The 20,822-nt window shown below is 38.3% G+C and overlaps 2 protein-coding genes across 3 annotated transcripts; one reads left to right on the top strand and one right to left on the bottom strand.

Annotated features, from left to right (window-relative positions):
* The first annotated feature begins 778 nt into the window (after positions 1–778).
* Positions 779–17,828, top strand: LOC104608809 (putative ADP-ribosylation factor GTPase-activating protein AGD11). 2 transcript variants are annotated; one of them, XM_088891322.1, is made up of 10 exons: positions 779–1,069; positions 1,324–1,444; positions 3,396–3,482; positions 4,036–4,120; positions 12,754–12,829; positions 14,924–15,084; positions 15,170–15,401; positions 15,545–15,661; positions 15,779–15,874; positions 17,279–17,828. In XM_088891322.1, exons 2-10 carry the CDS (start codon positions 1,402–1,404, stop codon positions 17,558–17,560), a joined length of 1,179 nt encoding a protein of 392 aa, XP_088747448.1. In that variant the 5' UTR covers positions 779–1,069; positions 1,324–1,401; the 3' UTR covers positions 17,561–17,828. The 2 variants fall into 2 exon arrangements, with proteins under 2 accessions (XP_088747448.1, XP_010273190.1); XM_010274888.3 differs by having other exon boundaries at positions 785–1,069; positions 3,426–3,482.
* Positions 17,829–18,120: 292 nt separating this feature from the next.
* LOC104608810 (uncharacterized protein At5g39865-like) lies at positions 18,121–20,004 on the bottom strand. Its single transcript, XM_010274890.3, has one exon. The coding sequence runs from the start codon at positions 19,670–19,672 to the stop codon at positions 18,416–18,418; it is 1,257 nt and encodes a 418-aa protein (XP_010273192.1). The 5' UTR covers positions 19,673–20,004; the 3' UTR covers positions 18,121–18,415.
* Between the last annotated feature and the right edge of the window lie 818 nt (positions 20,005–20,822).

Genomic DNA, 20,822 nt, shown 5'->3' with positions numbered 1-20,822 from the left:
TCTGTTTTTTACATTTTTCTCTTTTCTACAATCTATAAATTTTCCTGTATTTTTGTTATTTATTTACAATTTCTGTATCTTTCTATAATCTTTGGTGTTTTTTCAACAATTTTTATTTTCTGATTTTTTTTTCAATTTCTATAGTTTCCATAATTTGAAAATAATTTTTTATTTTGTTTGCAATTTCTATTTTTTTATAATTTCTATGTTTTTATGTACTTTATATTTGAAAATATTTTTTTGAACTTTTTCTTCTTCATGTCTAAATATTAAAATGATAATATATTAACACTCTAATTTATTTTGTATATATTTTATATTTTTCTATTAAAATTAAAATGATAATATATTAACACCCGAGTCTCTTTAATGTCAACCTAGTGACACGGTGAGTTTTAGATATTTTGAAAAGTTATGGTGAATTTAAGGAGTACACATCTCCGCCCCACAACACATCACCGTGTATTGAGAACATCTTCCAATAACAGTATCAAAACCGATGATATCATCATCAGGAGATGTTCCCAATACATGGCCGGGATGTGTTGTGGGACATTGTGGGGCGGCATCTCGAATTTAATGCTGAAAACTCGTGATGAATTTTACACAATTTCTCCGGTACATTTGGGAGATGTTTCCAATGTACAGCTGTAGTGTTATGGGTAGGAAATCTGAATTGGGGTGTGTGGTGTCCAAAAGTCCCAACGAAAATGACGTGCACATGGACATGGTAAGGGGGAGAACGAAGGACGCCACCATGGCCATGGACAACAGAGCTTACGCGCGCATTCAAATTAGTTAACACCAACCGCAACCGGACTTCTAACCAAAAAAAAAAAAAAAAACCGCAACCAGACCCTCTTCATTCAATCATTCCGAATTTCCGCTTTTAATTTTCTTTGATTTGGCACACATTCAACGAATGCAAAAGTAATGAAAAATATTTTTTTTTTCATGAAAAAGCCGAATACAGATTCTTCTCATGAATCCAACCTGTTTTTTTCTCTTTTTGACTTTTGAGGCTTTTCTATAAGTTAGAATCTTCCATTAATCCAACCCCTTTCTCCAGGTACAGTTCCCATTTTCCTGCTCTGCATTATTTCTGTCTTTACCATTGCCGACAATATTTTAATTTTTCAACAACCCAGTTGGATCATTTCCACCATTTCTTTTTCTGTTTGTTTAAAACCTTTTTTGGGTTTTAATTCTGCTTGTTAAATCCGTTAACTCCCATGTTGTTTTTACGTTGGTTTTCACCTGCTTCTTGAGCTAATAAATGGGCCCGGCATTGCTTATCGAATTATCTCATGTTTGTTGATGCAGTAAGGGCGGAGGTGAGATGCTTTCTTTCAGGTTGCAGTGGTGTTTCATGATCTGGATCTGAACGTCTGGGTATTCTAAATGACTACCCCCACAGAAAAACCTGATCCCAGAAATCGTTCAAGTACAGTTTCCCCCCCTCCTGTTCATTACCTTTTGTTCCTTCATGAGTTTTAATTCTTTAAGATGGTTATGTTATTTCTCCTTCATTTAATGGTGAACCTTAAATTCTAGAAATGAAATTATGGAAAAGGATTAATAAAGTTGGGTTCAAGGGTCTGCTATTAGGAGAACAACTCTGAGAAAAAAAAAGTTTATCATGGAATTCTAGTTATCTGGTAAGTTAAGAATTCTTGAGAGGAATGTGGCATTTCCTCAGCGATAGTTTTTATTTTGTGGTTTTGTGGTTTTGTCTTTTTTTGGTGGGCGGGAGGTGTTGGGAGGAGATTGTTTTTTGCAGTTCTGATCTTGGGAGTAAAAAACATAAAATGAGACCACAAATAAGTTCCTGGCATGGCTAAGTTTTGGTCTATCGTGAGTAATATTTGTTGGACCTATTGTTTATGGTCTATATATCTTGGGGATAGGGAGCCAGTTATTCCTTGTCTATGATTAATTGGGCTTCATGTTTAATATCTGGCTGTTATTGTAATTGTTATTTGCTCTACCCAAAAAAAAAGCAATAGAGAAAATTTGGAATTTCCATCCTACAACTAAAATTAAAAGTAAATCTCAAACTTGCAAACTGTGAAAAGATGCCTGATATTGACACTCTGCTTGGTGGTACTTTAATCATTGGGATGAAGACTTGGTAAGGTCTAATGATAGCTTGAACAGATTCCTCATTCTGATGATAATAGTCTTTAGTATCAAGATAGAAGTTTGAAGTTGATATTGGTAGGGGGAAGTGATTTCTGATTGTTTTGATATTGCATGAAATGAATACAATGTTGGAGAAAATGACTGCATAGTCGATGTTAGTCTGAAAGAAAGAAAAAATTAAAAGGTTAGACGTTGAAAGGGGACGGTGTTCCACTGGGTTGTTTGCATGGTACAAGGAGGTTTACTTTGTAGGCTTCAGTAGTTTAACAAACATATAATTACATTTTCCCATACCAGTTCCGCTAATAGTTGATAAAAGGAATCCCAGGAGTTGACTTTGTCCGTTATATCTAAGAGATGTTATAACTTCATTTAGAAGGGAATATGTGACTATCAAGCTACACTATACTATTCCTTGGAGCTTTCATGAGTAATAGAGGCAAATTTGGAGCACCTTGGCAATGATTCCTATGCGGGGGCTTTCAGCACCTTGCAACTAAAATTCTAGTTTCTAGAGGCAAATTTGGAGCACCTTGATTTTCACATATTTTTTTCATTAGTTTTGTCTTTTTATATTGTATTTTGTGCTCAACATCATTTTATTGGCTAGATATTTTTCCTTAGATGACCTCTCTGTCTAGGGTTAGGTTTTCTCAGATATGGAATGAGTCTGGTTACTTGCAAATGTGGGAAGTCTGAATTTAAGTGTGTCTAATCCCACAAAAATAAACCCTAAAACCTTGCTTTAGGCCTAAGTATTTATTATAACTTTTAACAATTCTTTGATAACCAGAATGATGAAATTTCTATAGAAGACAGAACAAGCCATCATTTCCTTAAGATGAATGTTTGAATATCAATCTATGATCATTGGGAACTTTGAATTATATCCCTATAAGAAACTATGATGCTTATGATGTGTATTATTGCTTAGTAGTAAAGATTCCATTTGTCTATTGCTACTCTATCATCTTTCCTTAAGACTTTTGAACCATCTATTATAATAGTAGCTTCTTTTCTAATCATGAAAAAGGAATCTGATCCTATTTTAAATTAATTCATTTGGTCTATGAAGTTTGTCTTTTTGCATTCATGAAATCCTACTATTCAATGTTTTCCTTGTTAATGGTTCTACTAATTTGGCTCTGATGCACCTTTAAAGATTCTAATGATTCACAAAATTGTTTCAGTACCAAAACTTTAGGCCCAGAATGCAAGTAGTTCTTTTAACATTCTTTTTAGTTGTACTGTAGGATCTGAGTCTTGTTTAATTGACCTCTTAGGCTCAGACCCCTCAGAAAATTGGAGTTGCAGAGAGGATGATCAAAGATCATCTGCAGGTAACTTTAGAATAATCTTTTTATATCCCTGTTCCTCAGCCACTTGATTTGGATTTGTTCTATGCTATTCTCTCTTACAAATACTACTCTATATTTCTTGATTTTTCCAGTCAATGTGGTTGGAATTTATTAACTTGAACAATTAAGTGAGTGAAATTACAAAAGAAATTGACTACTAGAATTTCTTAGTAATAATGTAAATTAGATAACTAATGTATTAAAAAAATTCCAATTGCAATACCTATAGTAAAACCCTATGAGCAGGGAGCTGATGAGGAGCAATCAGATGGAAATACAGAAAATAATGAGAATTATACAGTTTTGTGAAATCAAAGGCATGAGGACCAAGAAAGATTGTTACCTTCTTCCATGGCTAGAAACAAAGGGAATGGAAGAAAGAAAAGCTTCCTCTTTGTATCTGTTATGAGGGGAACTTTCAGTTTTCATTCTTTTTCATCAACATAACCACCCAAGACTTGTTTTGGTGTATGTTCTTGGTGGGTCAATGTAATATTTCTTTTTTAATTGTGACTCCAATGTTTCAAAATATCAGGTCCACTAGAAAGACTGGAAGAGCTGATGAATCAACCAGGCAATAGGATATGTGCAGATTGTGGCTCTCCAGAACCTAAATGGGTGTAAGTATCTGATATGAGTATTAAGAAGGGCTAGATTTATAGCTGTCCAAATAACCTATATGAAGAAACTGAAATTATTGTAGCTGCTTATCTCATATTATGGTGCTTTTATTTTTTATTATAATAGTTCTTTTGTCCTTAGATTTATCTCATATGGTTTGATGTGAATCTCTCACTCGACCTACCTACCAATGTTTTAAAACATGGAGGTGTGATGCAAGGAATTTCACTGCTTGGAGGCATGAGGCATAGTTCAGAACGTAAGAGGAGGAAGGATGTGGAAGAAGAAGGAGGATCTTTCTTTTTTTCTTTTATGAAAGATGTCTTATATTAAAAAGAATGAAGATGCATAATACTAGCTGAATTGGAGTGGGAGAGGGGCAGAGCCCCCGACCCAAACTTTCTTTCCTTTCTCTTGTCTTCCCTTCCCTTCCCTTTCCTTTTTTTTTCCTTTCTTTCTACCTTTTTTGTATGAGGTGTGCATGAAGTGTACGCCTCTAGCATGCCTCATACAAAAGGTGTATGATGCCTCAGAGGCATCAACGCCTCTGGCATATGCCCTGGGGCATTTTGGTGTGGCTGCCACCAGGTGTATGCCTCTGGTGTCTTTTAAAACACTGCTACCTACCAACTTATTGTAGACATAGATGCCTTCTGTAAGACAAGTAATTACTAAAAGAAATACAAAGGAACAGGCCATGAAGATGATTCAGAGAGAAGAGGCTGCTGGAAGCTTGTATATCTCCAATAAACAAAAGATCTACTTCCATTTTTGCAATTACTGCTACAGTATGAGCTGGCAAATTTTGTTCCTTTCAATATAAGATATATTTATGTACAACAGCATTGCAATTACAAAAAGAATATAATAAACAAGATCTTGTGTAGATTTCATTCATGTTGCTTGGCAAAATATGTTGCAATGCCAGTTCCAGATCAGAAAATATATGAACTTTATGCATTCTATTCTTGATGGAAATTCTTGCCACTCTGATCACAACCTGGGGGTCAACATCAATCTATGAGTTGCCTGACATGTTTGTTCCATCATCTGTAATAAACAATCCTGAGTGAGAGAGGAAAATAACACCTGTGGCCCCATAAAAAAAGTTTAAATCATTAGTCATAAACTTCATAAAGATGTACAGTGATATTATGATCTGAAGATTGCATGTGATATCTGGGGATGCTTTTGTATTTTATGTGGTGTGTGTGATTTGTAGGGTACTTTATTAGATCTTGGTACATTAAAGTTTATTGATGCAGGACCAGCTAAATTCCAGTATGTTGAATGGTCTTCCTTGATCATAAGTCTATGGCTGTTGATGGCTATAATTTCTTAAAGGAATAAGAAAGAAAATAGGGAGAGAAAGAAGAGACAGAATACCTGGAATCACTCACAGGGTACCTAAAATCACTCTAGGGTATGTGAATCACTCACCATAATTAGCATAACCTCAATAAAGCTTAATAAACTTCATTGGTCTTTGACTCTTTCTGTAAAAGGCCCATACATATTTATAGACTTTAAAGTCTAGACTCATAAGAATCCTAGGAGTCAAACTATTAGACTCATAAGAAACATAGTAGGACTCAAAACTTACTGCCATTATCCTATTTCAATTCAAAGAAGACTCAATAACTCTAATCCTACTTATTTAATGACTTTGAAACTTTAAACATAAACAAACCATAATTAGAAAAATCAGACCATATCATTGGACCCCATAGAAAAATTGTAAAATGATGAAAATACTCCTACTATCCAAAAATACATAAATACATAAAATTTCAGAAAAGTCCAATTCGACTCAGCTCTTGCATCACTCTCCCCTGGTTCATAAGAACTTGTCCTCGAGTTTGAAAGAACTTGAGGAAAGGTTGATATGCCCCAATGGCAAAAGGAGTAGGTGTTCCAATGGTTACTTCAACTCACTTGGACTGTAGAGTTGATACCAAAAACATAGCTAGAAAAGGATCTTGAAAGCAATTTATATCTGAAACACTGCTTTCCATAACTGTCTTTGTTAAATCATCAGTAACATTAGATTTTTGAACACTTTATCAATCTGCCTATCTTGTGGTGAATCTTCCCCTTGCTTATCACTATGAACTTTCATGTCCAAAATCTCAAATGCAACATTTGGAACTTTTCCTTCAATTTCTAGTTTAGGAGTTACCATTTCTATGTGTTCAGCTACCCTTGGCTCTTCAACAAACTCTAAGATTTCTTCCATCATGGATGTTGGTGGACTTGTGCTGTGTCAGCTTGTAATGCTTGGATTGATTCCAAACTTCCAATTAAAATTGTAAGTTAAGGTCATGGCTTACTTCCTTAATAAGATCTATCATATTTGTATGCACTTGAATTTCTCCAACTTTGTCCACCTCTATCTCTTCGTGATCATTAACCTCAAGTTGATCATGGGTGCTGCTAACTCCTTCAACTATTTTTATCTTTTCTTGGCCCGCACTCCTCTTGATCTTCAATTCCTAGTACTTTTATAGGTTGAAGTTCTGGTTCTTTAGCTTCATTTTCAACTTTTGCTCTAGGATAGCCACTAAGATGCAATAAATCATCTACTTTATCTTTAACTTTGTACTTTTTCCATTGGTTTCAAATTTTTTGTTGTAACTTGCTGCTTCTCTTACTACCTTGAGAGCCAGTTCAAAAGCATAATCTAAGTCATAAATTTGAATTGTAGACAATTCCTTCTTGTTGTCAACTCTTAGTCCACTCTTGAAATAAGATAGAATGTACCTTTCACTTTCTATAGTATCACACTTAATAGATAATTTATCAACCTTATGCATATAATGAAATACAGATACCATACCATGCTTGAGATTAGTCAATTCCATATACAGATAATCATGGAAGTCTAGTGGAATGTACTTGTTTTCTTCCTAGAAAAGAGTGAGGAGAGAGAAGAGAGAAGAGAGAAGAGAGGAGAGAAGAGAGAAGAGAGAAGAGAAGAGAAGATGAGAGAGGGAAAACAGTTTGAGACTCAAAAAGTATTGCTGGCAGCACCCAGCTTCTCATTTATAATAACATAACATAAAATAAAGAAAGAAGATTACACTTACACCCTTGGCGTCACACCCTAATAATCTAATTAAAAGAAGAAAAGAACAAGCTGACAGCATCCTAGGCTGACAACACACTAACAACAGAGATAAAGAATAACACTAACAACACTCCCCCTCAAGTTGGGCTGAATATGTTTATCATGCCCAACTTGTCACATAACTCATTGTGCCACAAGTATGGAAGCCCTTTTGTGAGAACATCAGCTACTTGTTCCTTGGAGTTGACATAAGGAATACAAATTTCTCCTTTTTCCAATTTTTCTCTTATGAAGTGTTTGTCCACTTCAATGTGCTTGGTCTTCTCGTGTAGGACAGGATTGCTAGCAATGTTTATGGTTGCTTTATTGTCATAGTAAAGAGACATAGGATTGTGAACAGTAATTCCCAGTTCCTCTAGAAGATATTTTAGCCAAAGTACTTCAGCCACCCCATGTGCCATAGCCCTATACTCCGCTTCAACACTTGACCTTGCTACCACACTTTATTTTTTACTTCTCCATGACACTAGATTGTGGACTTTCTATCATCCACAAAACCTACCCAATCAACATCTGTATAGACTTCCACCTTCAGATGATTTTGTTTACTAAATAGCAAACCTGTTCCTGGATACTTTTTCAAATACCTAAGAATTCTCTCTGCAGCCTCCATGTGTGGTCTCTTAGGGGAATGCATGAATTGGCTCAAGACCTCAACTGAATAAGCAATGTTTGGACAGGCCATGGACAAATAAAGAAACCTTCCCACTAACATTTGAAACTGTTTCACATCTTTTAGAGGTTCACCATCATAATCACCTAGTTTATCTACTGGAGCAAACGTCTCATCATATTTAACACTATAGACTTGAGTGTACCATTTTTCTACCAACCTTGCTTTGTACCTTTCAATTGTCCCATCTGCCTTGTTTTTCACTATAAACACCCACTTACACCCCATTGGGTCTTTCCCTCTTGGAAAATCCACCAACACCCAAGCCTAATTCTTATGGAGGACATTAATCTCCTCCTTTATAACATCTATCCATTCAAGGTATTTTAAGGCCTTTTCAATACTTCTAAGTACGGGGATGCAATCAACTGTAGATAGGAAGGCCCGGTACGAGGGGAAATGTGATCATAGGAGAAATATTGGGTAATGGGGTGTTTGGTAGTGCATGACCTAACTCCCTTTCTTTGAGCAATAGGAATGTCAAGGTCATCCACAACCAAAATGGGAGTAGGGGTATCAATAAGTGCGATATGAATGCCTAGTTCATTTGGACTTACCTTCTAGGGGTCTAAAGGTGTTGGTTGCTCAATGTTTGGTGGCTCCACATCTTTGCCACATTGTTGATCTCTATGACGCTTACATTGGAAGACATGAAAGGGAGTAGGATCTAGAATAGAAAGAAGAGAGACTTGACGGACATGCTTCTCCTCTTCCACGCTACTCTCCTTCTGAGGAGAAGTAGGGAAGAATGGTTCAAACTCAAAAAAGGAAACATCCATAGAGACAAAAAGACTTATGACCAATGAGATCAAAGCACCGGTAACCCTTTTAAGAGGAGGGATAACCAAAAAGATACATGGAATAGACTGAGGGTCTAACTTACCACGAGATGGAGATAAATCATGGACAAAGGCATGACAACCAAGCACTCTCATGAGAATGGAAAATAAAGGAGATTAAGGGAACAACAACTGATGAGGGGCCATGTAGTTCAACACTCTGGAGGGCATGTGATTGATGACATAAGAAGCATCAAGTATAACATCCATCCAAAATCTTTTTGGTACATTCATGTGTAACATCATCCCTCGTGCTACCTCAAGAAGGTGCCTATTCTTTCTGCAACACCATTTCGTTGTGGTGTTCTTACACATGAGCTCCTGTGAATAGATTTATGAGAAGCAAAGAACTCATTGAGCTCACCATGGAAATATTCTTTTGCATTATCGAATTAAAAGATTTGGATTTCAACATGAAACTATGTAAACACCATCCTCTGGAAATCTTTCACAATCTTAGGAACTTCGTCTTTGCTATGCATGGGAAATACCCATGTATAATGAGAGAAATCATCAATCAATGTGATAAAGTACTTATACCTGCCCTCAGAAGTTATAGTAGTAGGCCCCCACACATCAGAATACACAATATGGAAAGGAAAACTTGATCTTTTATTACTTGAATGAAAAGTTGTTCTGCATTGCTTGGTCAACTAACATGTTTGACACGAACATGACTTAAATAAAAAAGGAAACAATGACTTCACTATTTCAAAGGAAACATGACCTAACTAACTATGCCACAAAAAAAAATTGACTCTTATTTGACTAAATATATATGACTCTGAAGATGACACCGAGAGACCAACCTTTTTGTCGAGAGTGTAGAGGCCATACACTAAGCTTCCTCTATCAATCGTCCTCCCAGAGGTTAGATCCTGAAAAACACATGAACCAATAAAAAAGGTTATGTTGTAGTTTGAAGAGATTGTGATACTACTAATGGAAAGCAAATTGATGGGAAGTAGAGGGACATGCAACACATTATTTAGGTTAAGTCCATGAGGAAGGGGTATTGATCCCGGACTGCAATGGAGAAGAATGATCCATCTGCAAGCCTCACTTTATCCCTTCCTAACAAAAGGCTAGTCTGAAAAAGATGTGGCTTACTAATCATGTGGTTAGAGGCCCTTGAGTCAATGATCCAAAGGGAATCAGTGGTAGTGGTGACATGGAAGGTAGAGGTCGCTTTACCTGATGTAGACACAAATGAAGTAGAAGGAATACCAGTAACTGAACTGTCCATCTGACGCAAGGCCCTACCATATGATTCCAAATGATTACGGAAGGAGTTCATGATATCTTCCTTGGGGTCAGAACCAGTGAAGTGGTCCCGAGTAGTACCAATAGACTGAGTACCTTGGGTTGCCACATTTTCTGCATTATGTGCTGTATTAGGCTTCTTCTGACCCTGCACTTTACCCTGTTCTTGGTTCTTTACAACCCACTTTGACCTCCCATGGATCTCCCAGCATGTGTCACATGTATGTCTTGAACGTCGGTAGTGGGTACAAAACAACTTGTCCTTATCATTAACCTTATTGGAGTCACTCTTCTTTCCCATATTGTTACTACCCATTGCAACTAATGCCACCTGTTGCTCCCCCTCAGTTGTAACCATCATACTCTACTTACTTTCCTCAGATTGAACAAGGGCATATACCTCTTGAACTAGTGATTTAAAAGGCGCGCTTGAGGCGTGCCGTGCCTAGGCACACAGGCGTCCTAGGTGCAGCCCTTTCAAAAGGCACACGCCTGGTGCGCCTAGGTGTGCGCCTGATGCGCCTTGCGCCTCAGCCCTTTCAAAAGACAAACATCATATTTTCACCTCCCATACCAGTTGAACCATGGGTTGATGTAACCTCGGATGAGGCAGAATCATCATTCGCCATTGAGAACAACACAAACTACAAAACAAAGCCCGATCTACAGATGCACACAACCAGTCCCCACTGAACTAGTATCTCTCACAGTCTCAGTCCGGGCACTAAACACCAAACCAATCACTGCTGAACTTGACAGTAGCAACTAGGCAGTCCGGGAACAATCAGACAGTCCAGAAAGAAAATAAAACACTGCTGAAATTCACTGGCAGAAATCCAACAGTCAAGGACAGTCCAGAGATTTAAATCTCAATCCCCTTTGGGCTACACGCTACACACACCAACCAATCACAGCACATACCTGTGACAAAGGGGATCACACACCCCTGTTATGTACAGCACCTGTTCGAAGGTGCAAATCCAAAAACAAGCCTTCACAGCATCGGCCAAAGAAAAAACAGGGTCTTCACAGCATCGGCCCTCTCTTACTAGGGTTACCTTGGTGCTACGGCAAGGAAGAACCCAGAAGAAACAGAAACAGGTGGTTCTATACTGTCCGATTAGAGTTTCTTGCCTTCACTTGTCGAAAAAATCAGAAAACTGGGTGGATGAGTGTGATTCAGAGGAGAAAAAGGACTCCTATCGCCCAGAGCCTTGCTCTGATACCATGTTTTCTTTCTAGAAAAGAGTGAGGAGAGAGAAGAGAAGATGAGAGAGAGAAAACAGTTTTCAGAGTCAAAATGTATTGCTAGCGGCGCCCAGCTTCTCATTTATAACAACATAACATAAAATAAAAGAAAGAAGATTACACTTATACCCCTAGCGGCAAACCCTAAAAATAATCTAATTAAAAGAAGAGTAGAACAAGCTGACAGCACACTAACAGCAGAGATAAAGAATAACACTAACAACAGTACTTTTCTTGCAAGCACCTCTTCATCTCTGCCCATTTAGCAATAGGATCATCACCTCTTCTTTTGGGCCATTGCTTAAGAGTTCTCTACCATACTTTAGCATGACCTGTGAGATTCATGCATGCAAATCTAATCCTTTGTTTGTTAGACAAATCATGCTAATGAAAATATTCTTCTAGTTCAGCAATTCAATCAAAGAATACTTGTGGGTCATCATCTCCTCTGAAATCTGGCATTTCCCTTTCTCTTATAACATTCTTGAAAACCTTACTCCTGTAGCTAACATTATTAGATCTGTTTTTTATTACCATCTTCTCAAATAAGTCAATAAGGGATCCTTCATATGGGTAATTCTCATTTTCCCATAATCCTAATGTCAAATTCCATAATATTCATCTCGAAAACATATTAAGAGATTTTTTCTGAAGAAGTGTAAAATTGGTCCATAGACAATAGTACCATAGCTGAAGCATATAAACCAAGGGATGGGGGATTTTTTGGTTTTAGGAGGACTTGGGAGAACAGTAATGCTACAATGAGAAACATATATTGGTTAATCATGCAAAAACATGACTCTCTGTGCGCACAAAGAATTACTCTCTCATCACTAAGGCACCTGAGTTCCTCCAGGCCTCTCTTTAATACCCCAGAGCTCTGAAGCAGGACACTATCTGATCAAAACAGGAAAACCAGCTGCTTTGTAGGGACAATGTGACAGATCAATCATATACCTGTGTCTATTTAGATATAAACATAAACAAACAGATCAGTCATATGCTTTGTAGGGAGAATGTGAGTATAGATTTAAACACACACACAAACACCCTATACCTGTGTGTATTAATAATTCCAATACTTGCCTTGTCTTGTCCTCACGCCAAAACTCTCTTTCTCTCTCCCCTCTCTTGCAGATACCACTCAACTAGTATATATTATATAGACACATGACATAAACACGTGCACATGTATTTATACATATATATATATATATATATATATGTTGAAAATGTTATTCTAAATGATCCTTTAGCTTGTCACTTTCCCAGTATTTCACTTTGTTATATGCTGACAGTTGATTTCCTATTTAACTGATCATTCATTCCTGTACACATCTGCACTATCTTGAGATCAGGATCATATTAGTCATGGGTCCAGTGATTATCATCTAAGTTTTATTAAATAATGAACTTCATTATTTAAACCTTGTTTCACCACCATCAGTGCATTGGCTAATGAGATCAATTGGTGGAGACCAGGTCTTTAAACCATGGAATATTTATTTGTATCAAGTGCTCTGGTGTTCATAGAAGTCTTGGAGCTCACATATCAAAGGTATTCAATTTAACATTTTCATTTTGAATCAATTTACTGAAAATATGCATATGGTGGCTATTGTTGTGATGGTACATTGTTTAGGGAAAATATGAGTAGTATACCTTATAACAACTTTAGCTATAATCTTCTGTTGTCTAGGTATGTATATATATATATATAAGTGGTTGGCAAGAATTTGTAAATGTATGATTTGATCTGATGATGCTGGAATGTGGAAGGGAAACAATTAGAAGAAAGAGTGCAAAGGACAGATGATAACAGCAAAATCTTTATAAATTACAATACAAATAACTACATGTGGAGGGGATCCGGATTACATTTTGATTGTTCTCTTATCTACAATGATGGGAATTCCATCTAGCTTACCCAAAAAAAACTCTTGTTCTTGTCCTCTCTACTCCTCATTTCAGCCTTTCCATTCTTGAGAACATAAGATTTCTCTCTAATAGATAAATTTAGAAATCGGAAAGGGAAAATCTTTTCCTCATTCCCTTTATTTCTTCAAGGTATAATTTGCTTTGAAACTCTCCAAAGTGGGAAAACATTTGGAACCACTCAGCTCAATTCAAATAAGCCTTGTTCTAACTATATGGGGTCGGCTACATGAATCCTGTTCTGCCATTTCACTCTGTTCATTGCAATATCCATTGGTTCCAATTATTTTAGTTAAGTATACAATTAGAAATCGATGTTTTTAACCATTTATTGACCTGGCCAGTTGAACTGGTGACCTGGTCACAACTCTGGTTCTGGTCAACCTCTAACCTGCCATATTTTGAAAAACTGTTGACTTGGTCGATGATCAGTTGACCTAGATGGGTGACCAGTGACCCATTCGACCTGTTGATTCGCTGAGTTACTGGATTTTTGTATTATTCTGTTTTTTTTTTTTCATTGTTATGATGACATGGACTGGTCTGTTGACTCAGATGATTGAACCAGTGACCCGTCTACCCAAAGGGAAGATTAGTTCAGCCTCCAGGCTGGGTTTCAAAACATTGTTAGAGATTTGTATATTCCAGTTGACAAAAAGGTAGATTTTCCTTAAAACAAAAAATGGTACTGTTAACTGGAATAGAAATTTCTGTGCACATTTTTTCTTTACTTGGAAAAAGATAAAAATAAGTTCTTGTAACTATAAAAAGAACCCTTAATTTGTACAATGTCACCAGACTCATCCAGATTACTTGGAGTTGGTTATGCTGAATTCTCTTCACCAGTGTTCACCATTTTTCCACGAGCAAGTACATTCACTGTTCAATGGTGAGTGTATAATTTTCCCATAAATACTGATTTATTGAGACAGAAGAGAAGGATACGAAATATGAAAGGTAGATAATCCTTGAAGAGTGAGCAAAAGACCAAAATACAGGGATGGGACAGGAAGACAACAATGAGATTTTTTCACCTTATCTCAATGGGAGAAATTTGGAGGACACTATTATTAGGGGACTATGAGCAGAGGAAAGAGAGTCTAAATAGGGGAAAGGGGGATGCCCAAGGCTTAATAATTTCCTTTGAGTGCTAGTTATCCATACTTGGGGTGGAGGTCTGTTCCATGTGTTTAGGCTGAAGGGTGGTTGGGCTGCGGGTTTTCTGTTGTTGGGCATGGCCCTTTTTTTGTTTGCTATTACAACTTAAATTTTTGAGTGCTTTTATTTATCCAGGGTGTATAAGCCTTTTCTTAGATTTTGGGTGAGAGGGTTCTTTTTTACTTTCTTCATTCCCTCTTCTCCTTTTGTATCTTATATGCCGTTCTCTCATTTAATATAGTCCTGTTACCATCAAGTAAAAAAAGTTTGACAACCTATTGTAGTTAGAATATGAGAAGGAACGAGAATGCTAAGAAAATTGAAAATTGGGTGACTTGTTTATTACTTTATGAAAAACCTAGTAATGGAGATGTAAATGTATCATGGCAAGACCAAATATGATTGAGCTAGACAATCTAATTATGCAGTTGGCACGGTGAGAACAATTAACTGGATGATGGTCACATGGCACTTTTTGTGGTCTTATATATGGCAGATGAATTTATCTATCAATTGCATATGCCTCGATTTCCTATTTATTCTTTGTTGTATGTCTCAGGTGCTATCAGTGAAGCTAGATTTATGGACAGATGATCAAGTTGATTTAATGGTTGCATTGGGCGGAAACACTACAGTAAACATGAAATATGAAGCTTTTCTTCAAGATATTAAAAAACCAAGACCAGATTCCTCCATAGAGGAGCGCTCTGATTTCATTAGGTAAAAATAAAAATTGCACTTGTTCAAACTGTTTGATAGAAACCTGTATCATTCTGAATCAGAACACAATGTCTTGAATATTTAGGAGAAAATATGAGCATATGCAATTTTTCAACCCTAATGAAAAGGTTTCTTCATCCCATCCATCAACTACTTTGAGTTCATTGTCCCGTCCTAGCACTGCTCCACCTCCAGACAAGAAAAACTGTGAGAAACAATCTACTGGCCACCGCATTCATGCATTTGGGCATGCATTTCACAGTAGCAGGAAAAAAAAAGAAACTGAGCACAAGAGCGCAAAGAATTCCAACTCAGCGGTATGACTATCAATATGATAAGGCCACTATTTGTGGAGTCTGCTATTTTGCAGCTTACATGTTTCTACTGAAATATTTTAGTATTTAGATTTTCAGTTTTCCATGGATAACAGAATCTCATACTATGCATCAACTGTTTATAGCCGGGTATGGTCGAATTTATTGGTTTGATAAAGGTCAATATTGTGAGAGGCACCAACCTAGCTGTTCGAGATATGATCACTAGTGATCCTTACGTCATCCTTTCATTGGGACAGCAAGTAACCCTTCCCCCCTGATCAACAACTCCTTGACATTATTGTTTCCAATCTAGGACTTAAACAACTGTATTAATAAATGAAAGTGTTCTATTTTTTTTTGTTTTTTGAACTACACAGTCAATGAAGACACGTGTGATAAAGAACAATCTTAACCCAGTATGGAATGAAAGGTTAATGTTATCAATTCCAGATACTGTCCCGCCTCTAAAAGTGGTAAGCTGATATATCTTTCAGTTTCATACATTTCTTTGATGGCATATTAAATATGAAGCGAACTCTTTGAAGCATCCATTCAGCCAACACCCTTTTCTTTTGATGCCTTGATGTTTGTCATATATTTTTTCGAATTAATCAGAGTTAGTTTTCCTTCTTTCAGATGAGTAATTTACTTAAGCTGCTTCTTTTTCTTTTCTAAAGTTGAGCTTATTTAAAAGAAGATATAGCTAGGGAAACATTTCTCATGCATAACAAAGATCAAATGAGCTCCATCTCAATGAAGCAAGTTGACAGGAATTCTTTGCTCCGGAATATTGCATGGCATGCCATCAATTATGTTTTATACTGTTGATCAGCTGGTGTGTTAAATTTAATGATCACCATATTAGAAATCCTGAGTAAGCCAATGTTACAAAAGTTATAGGGAAGGAAGCTTCAGTGAAAAGGTATGCCAAATTATATGGCTCTAAAAAGAGGATTAATCTTCTCTCCATCCTAACGAGGAAAGATGAAAACCAGTGTAGTTCCAGGATTTTTTTTAATTGATGATTAAGAGGATGTTGTTGTTTGGCAGGCTCTCCAACTCAGACAGAGCACTATTCAAAGAAACATTCCCCCACCCATGATGCAATCAAATTAAATCTTGATTGCTACTTTTGTGGGTACCTGAGGCCACCTGTGGTGAGAGGAGATTTCAAGAATCAGGAGAGGGAAATCGTCCCAAGTTTTTATGTCCTACTAGTGAAATTAATTCCATGTTTCCATTCATGCTGAGCCTTTAGCTCTTTTACAAAGACCTAGATTGTTCTCTTTAGGGAGGTGGACCGTCAGGTTGTTAGAGGATAGATAAGTCTTGACTTACACCTGCATGGAAGGCAGGATGGACTTCACTGATGATGAAAACAAAGTTAGTACATGATCTTGTTAATCAGATGCTCCAATGATCTGGGCAACCATTAATGCTCTTCCACAGTCCCACTTCTTTCAAAATACTTCAAGAAAAGATAAACTAAAGAAGATAGTTAGGATTCCTTCTCCAGCTTGCCAGGTATATATATATTGGAGAAGCACGCAAGAACTTAAAAAGGATTTAGGCTCCGGGACCAATATCTTGCCCCTTCATGATGTGGATTACCCACTTTATCTTGATGTTATTTTCAGTACATCTTGTTGCAGAAGGCCTTCTTCATTCTAGCTTCTTTTCACCTTTTAAGCACCCCTATTGATAGAGAGATGCTAAAGCTAGTGGTCTGTGCATATTAAGCTCAATTATTCATAATTTTGACATTGCCAATAAATATAGTGGTAGCTGTTTGGTTTCAGATTCAGGTATCTGAACATGCGCATTCAAATTTGCTTATTTAAACTGAATATATTCACAATCTGTTTCCTCTTTTGCAGCTTGTTTATGACAAGGATACATTTACACCGGATGATCACATGGGAGAAGCTGAGATTGATATCCAACCCCTGGTTTACGCTGCCCAAGCCTATGAAAACTCCAAAACCACAGAGACCATTCAGCTAGGAAAATGGCTAGCAACCAATGACAACACCTTAGTAAAAGACAGTGTTATCACCCTGACACATGGGAAGGTAAAGCAAGAAATCACACTGCGGCTGCAGAATGTTGAACGGGGAGTGTTAGAAATCGAGCTAGAATGTGTTCCTCTCAGCCAGTAACTGATGGGTGAAAAGAAATGCCTTCAGAGAAAGCAAAGGATGGGTCTAGAACTGGCTATCCTTCTCTCTCACCTTAAGCCTGTGAAGCTAAATTTCCAAGTTCATCTGAATTAATGCGTTGGGGAGGAAAATTTAGCCCTGCAACTGTGTTCTCTCAGATATTTGCCTGTATCACGCACTACCCTTTGTTTAGATTCTAACACTGGTAGAAAGAAGTCTTACACTTAGGCTGAAGAATATAAAAAGAGAACCAAAGAACATTGTCTTAGCCTATCTTGGTAGCATTTCAGTTTTAAGGAAACACTAGTATATAAGTTAAAATGCATGCAACTCTACAAGCCAAATAAGCGTTGCATGTGCCCAAATTGTATGGAAAAAATAGTTTGGCTAAGTTAACTACAAAACCAATATCTAGTTGCAGTTTGACAAGTAGAATAATCCCAATATACTAGTTGAGTTCGCTGAACAAAAAAAAAAATGCTAGTTGAGTTCAGAGTCAAGCAATTGATTGAAAAATAAATAAAAAGAAACGAAGTAAAGCTTCATACATTTCTATATAATGGTTAATAAGACAGCAACAAAAAATGTACTTTTATTATTATTTTTTTTTTGTATTGTCAAGAGAGATGATGAACAAATTCATCAAAAAAAAGAGAGATGATGAACAAGAATACCCAAGTGATGATCAATTTACATAGAGTGAAAGCAGAGTAACCCAGCAAGACTTTCAAATCAAACCCTAAATTGATAGAAATCCATAGCATTACTATGAGTTTCTTTTGTTTTTTCGTTTTTTATGCAATCCTCACCACACGTAGCGAACTATATATACTTGCAATCGATCACCCATAGCAATCAAGAACTGCAATCAGGGCACCGGATCAATCCGTTCTCATTGCACTCCGGGCAGCGCCGCAATTGCTCTTCCTCTTCGTCGAACACCTTGCGACTGCCATTGCAATTCAAGCAAGGAACAAACCTTGCATCACCACAGCTCCCACAGACAAACCCAGGTTCTCGAACAGGGAACCCTTTAAAAAGCTTTGCCAGTTCACCGACCTCATGAAGCTGCCGAATTTCATCAGCCCCTCCAATGTACTTCCCCCTGATAAAAACCTTGGGCAAGCTTACAGTCTTCTCTCCGAGCACACTCTGCAGCTCTTTCCGGTACGCCGAATCCATCGAAATGTCCCGCTCGTCGACCGGAACTCTAAACCCCTTGAAGATAGTTCGAACGGTACAACAATCCTCGTAAGTCCTCCGAATTCCCCGCAAACTGGTGAAATACAGCACGATCCTATCCTCAGTTCCTGGCAACCGAATCCGATTATCAAACAAAGGCGAAACCTTAGCTCCAGACCCAACTGGCCTCACTGCTCTCGACTGATTATACCCTAGTTGCTTAGTAGACAAAGCTCGCCTGAAACTAGAAGCGACATTCGGATCCAAATCCGCAAGCAGCGATTCCTCAGACAAGTGCTTCCAAAGCGGCTTCGACGGAGAACTTGGTATCTCCATTTCCGGAATCGCCATTGCCGAAGAATCAAAAGAATTGAATGAGTTACACTGCAATTTCTTCACCTTCGGATCGACCAACACCGAATTCTTTTTCGCTGGCGACGACCTGGCTGATTCAAATGAACTGCACATTTTCTTCACGAATCCTTCTTGAACTGGACACGGATAGGGTTTCTTGGGGGAATCACGAACGGAGGAAGCAGAAACGGATTTGGCGGAGTAATCGAAGTCATCGAGTCCAGCCATGAGTTCCCAAGCGTTGATCACAGAATCAGGCGACGGGGTCTCTTGGTCGGCTAGGGCTTTATACTGCGGAAAGGAAGCAGGGAGGCGATCTAGATCCTGATCTTGACGGTTGAATTTAGGGTTTGAGTGGTTGTGATCGGAGTCGAGGAGGAGGAGCGAACCGTAGGTGGTGGAAGTGAGGGAAACAAGGTGGTGGGTGTCGCCTTTCTTGAGGGGCGGGTGGTGGACAAGGGGAGTCGGCAGGGAGAGGGCTCGTGAGATCGGCGGAGTAGCACCGGTGGCAGAGGTCTCGACGGTGGCTGATTTGTTGAAAACGCGGCCTTCAGGTCTCGAAACAGAGCAGCCCATGAATGGATATGATGATTAGTTTTGCTTTTCTGCTTTTTCCTTGGCGTGCTTTGCTTTCAGGGTCTTTTCTTTCTTTTTCAAGTTGGTTCCCGGGTTCCTCTCTCTCTCTCTCTCTCTCTCTCTCTCCTCTTTCTCTCTCTAGGCTTGGAATTGTGTGTGCTTTGTAGTTTGGGACTGCAGCAGCCCAAGCGTGGGTTGAAAGCAAGGGAGGAGCTACACAATAAAAAAGGCTAGACCGCTGGACGGCTGGAGAGAGAAAAAACAATAAAAAAAGGGGGCCGTGTCCGAGAGGAGAGAAAAAGAGTCTAGAGAGAGAAAGAGATGCGATTGGTGGTTTGGGTTTTGATGGGATTGGGATGGCCTTCATTTATTGTGGGCAGCGACCTAATAGGGGCGACCTCATCGTACTGTGCAGTTATGTGGGCTCCATAGTGACACGTGTCGCGTGATGGATAAGTAGGGAGGTAGGGACTGTGCCTTTGATTAGCACGCTGGGGTTCCCTTGTTTTTATTGGGTTTGGGGATACGGGGGCACGTGGGTTAGTTAATTCCGTTTTCAAGTGTGTGCAGATAATCTGGGAAAAGAAGCTTTGTTTGTTTCAAGCAAAATTAAAATGGAGTCCAGCTCCAGTCTGAAGTCTGAAGTCTGATCTGATGAACTGTCTCTTGCTCGGACTGTTCGGACGGTTGGCAACACGAGAACAAGTGGGTCCGCTTTTGTTTGTTGGGATCTCTGAACTGCTCTCCTTCGTTGGATTGGAATCCATGATGGTGATGAACAGGATTGCCGGGTTTGTATATTGTAATATGGACGAGTCGAGACTCGGATGGACCAGCTACGGCCTACGGAGTCATGGACTCATGGTGGGTGAAGAGTCGCATCGATTTTACACCTTTTTGCAAACAAAGCGAAATGGACAATTTGATAACCCGAGGGACCACCGAGAGAAATTCAGCCTCGGGCCTACTACGGTACTACCCCAGTGGAGGACAAAGTTGATTACTGGCAAAAGGTGGGGTTGTGTCGGGTCGGGTCAGTGGGTCACTGTCTCCTTTTTAAATGTTTCGACAAGGGAACCATCCAATACGGTTAAAGGTTTAAAATTTTGCCGTCGGATTGGAATCCATTTGAGACTCGTCATGCAGCCAT

This window comes from Nelumbo nucifera, chromosome 7, assembly GCF_055504915.1.
Source record: "Nelumbo nucifera cultivar China Antique chromosome 7, China Antique-T2T, whole genome shotgun sequence".
Classification (NCBI taxonomy): Eukaryota; Viridiplantae; Streptophyta; class Magnoliopsida; order Proteales; family Nelumbonaceae; genus Nelumbo; species Nelumbo nucifera.
This window is presented reverse-complemented; position numbering and strand designations above follow the sequence as displayed.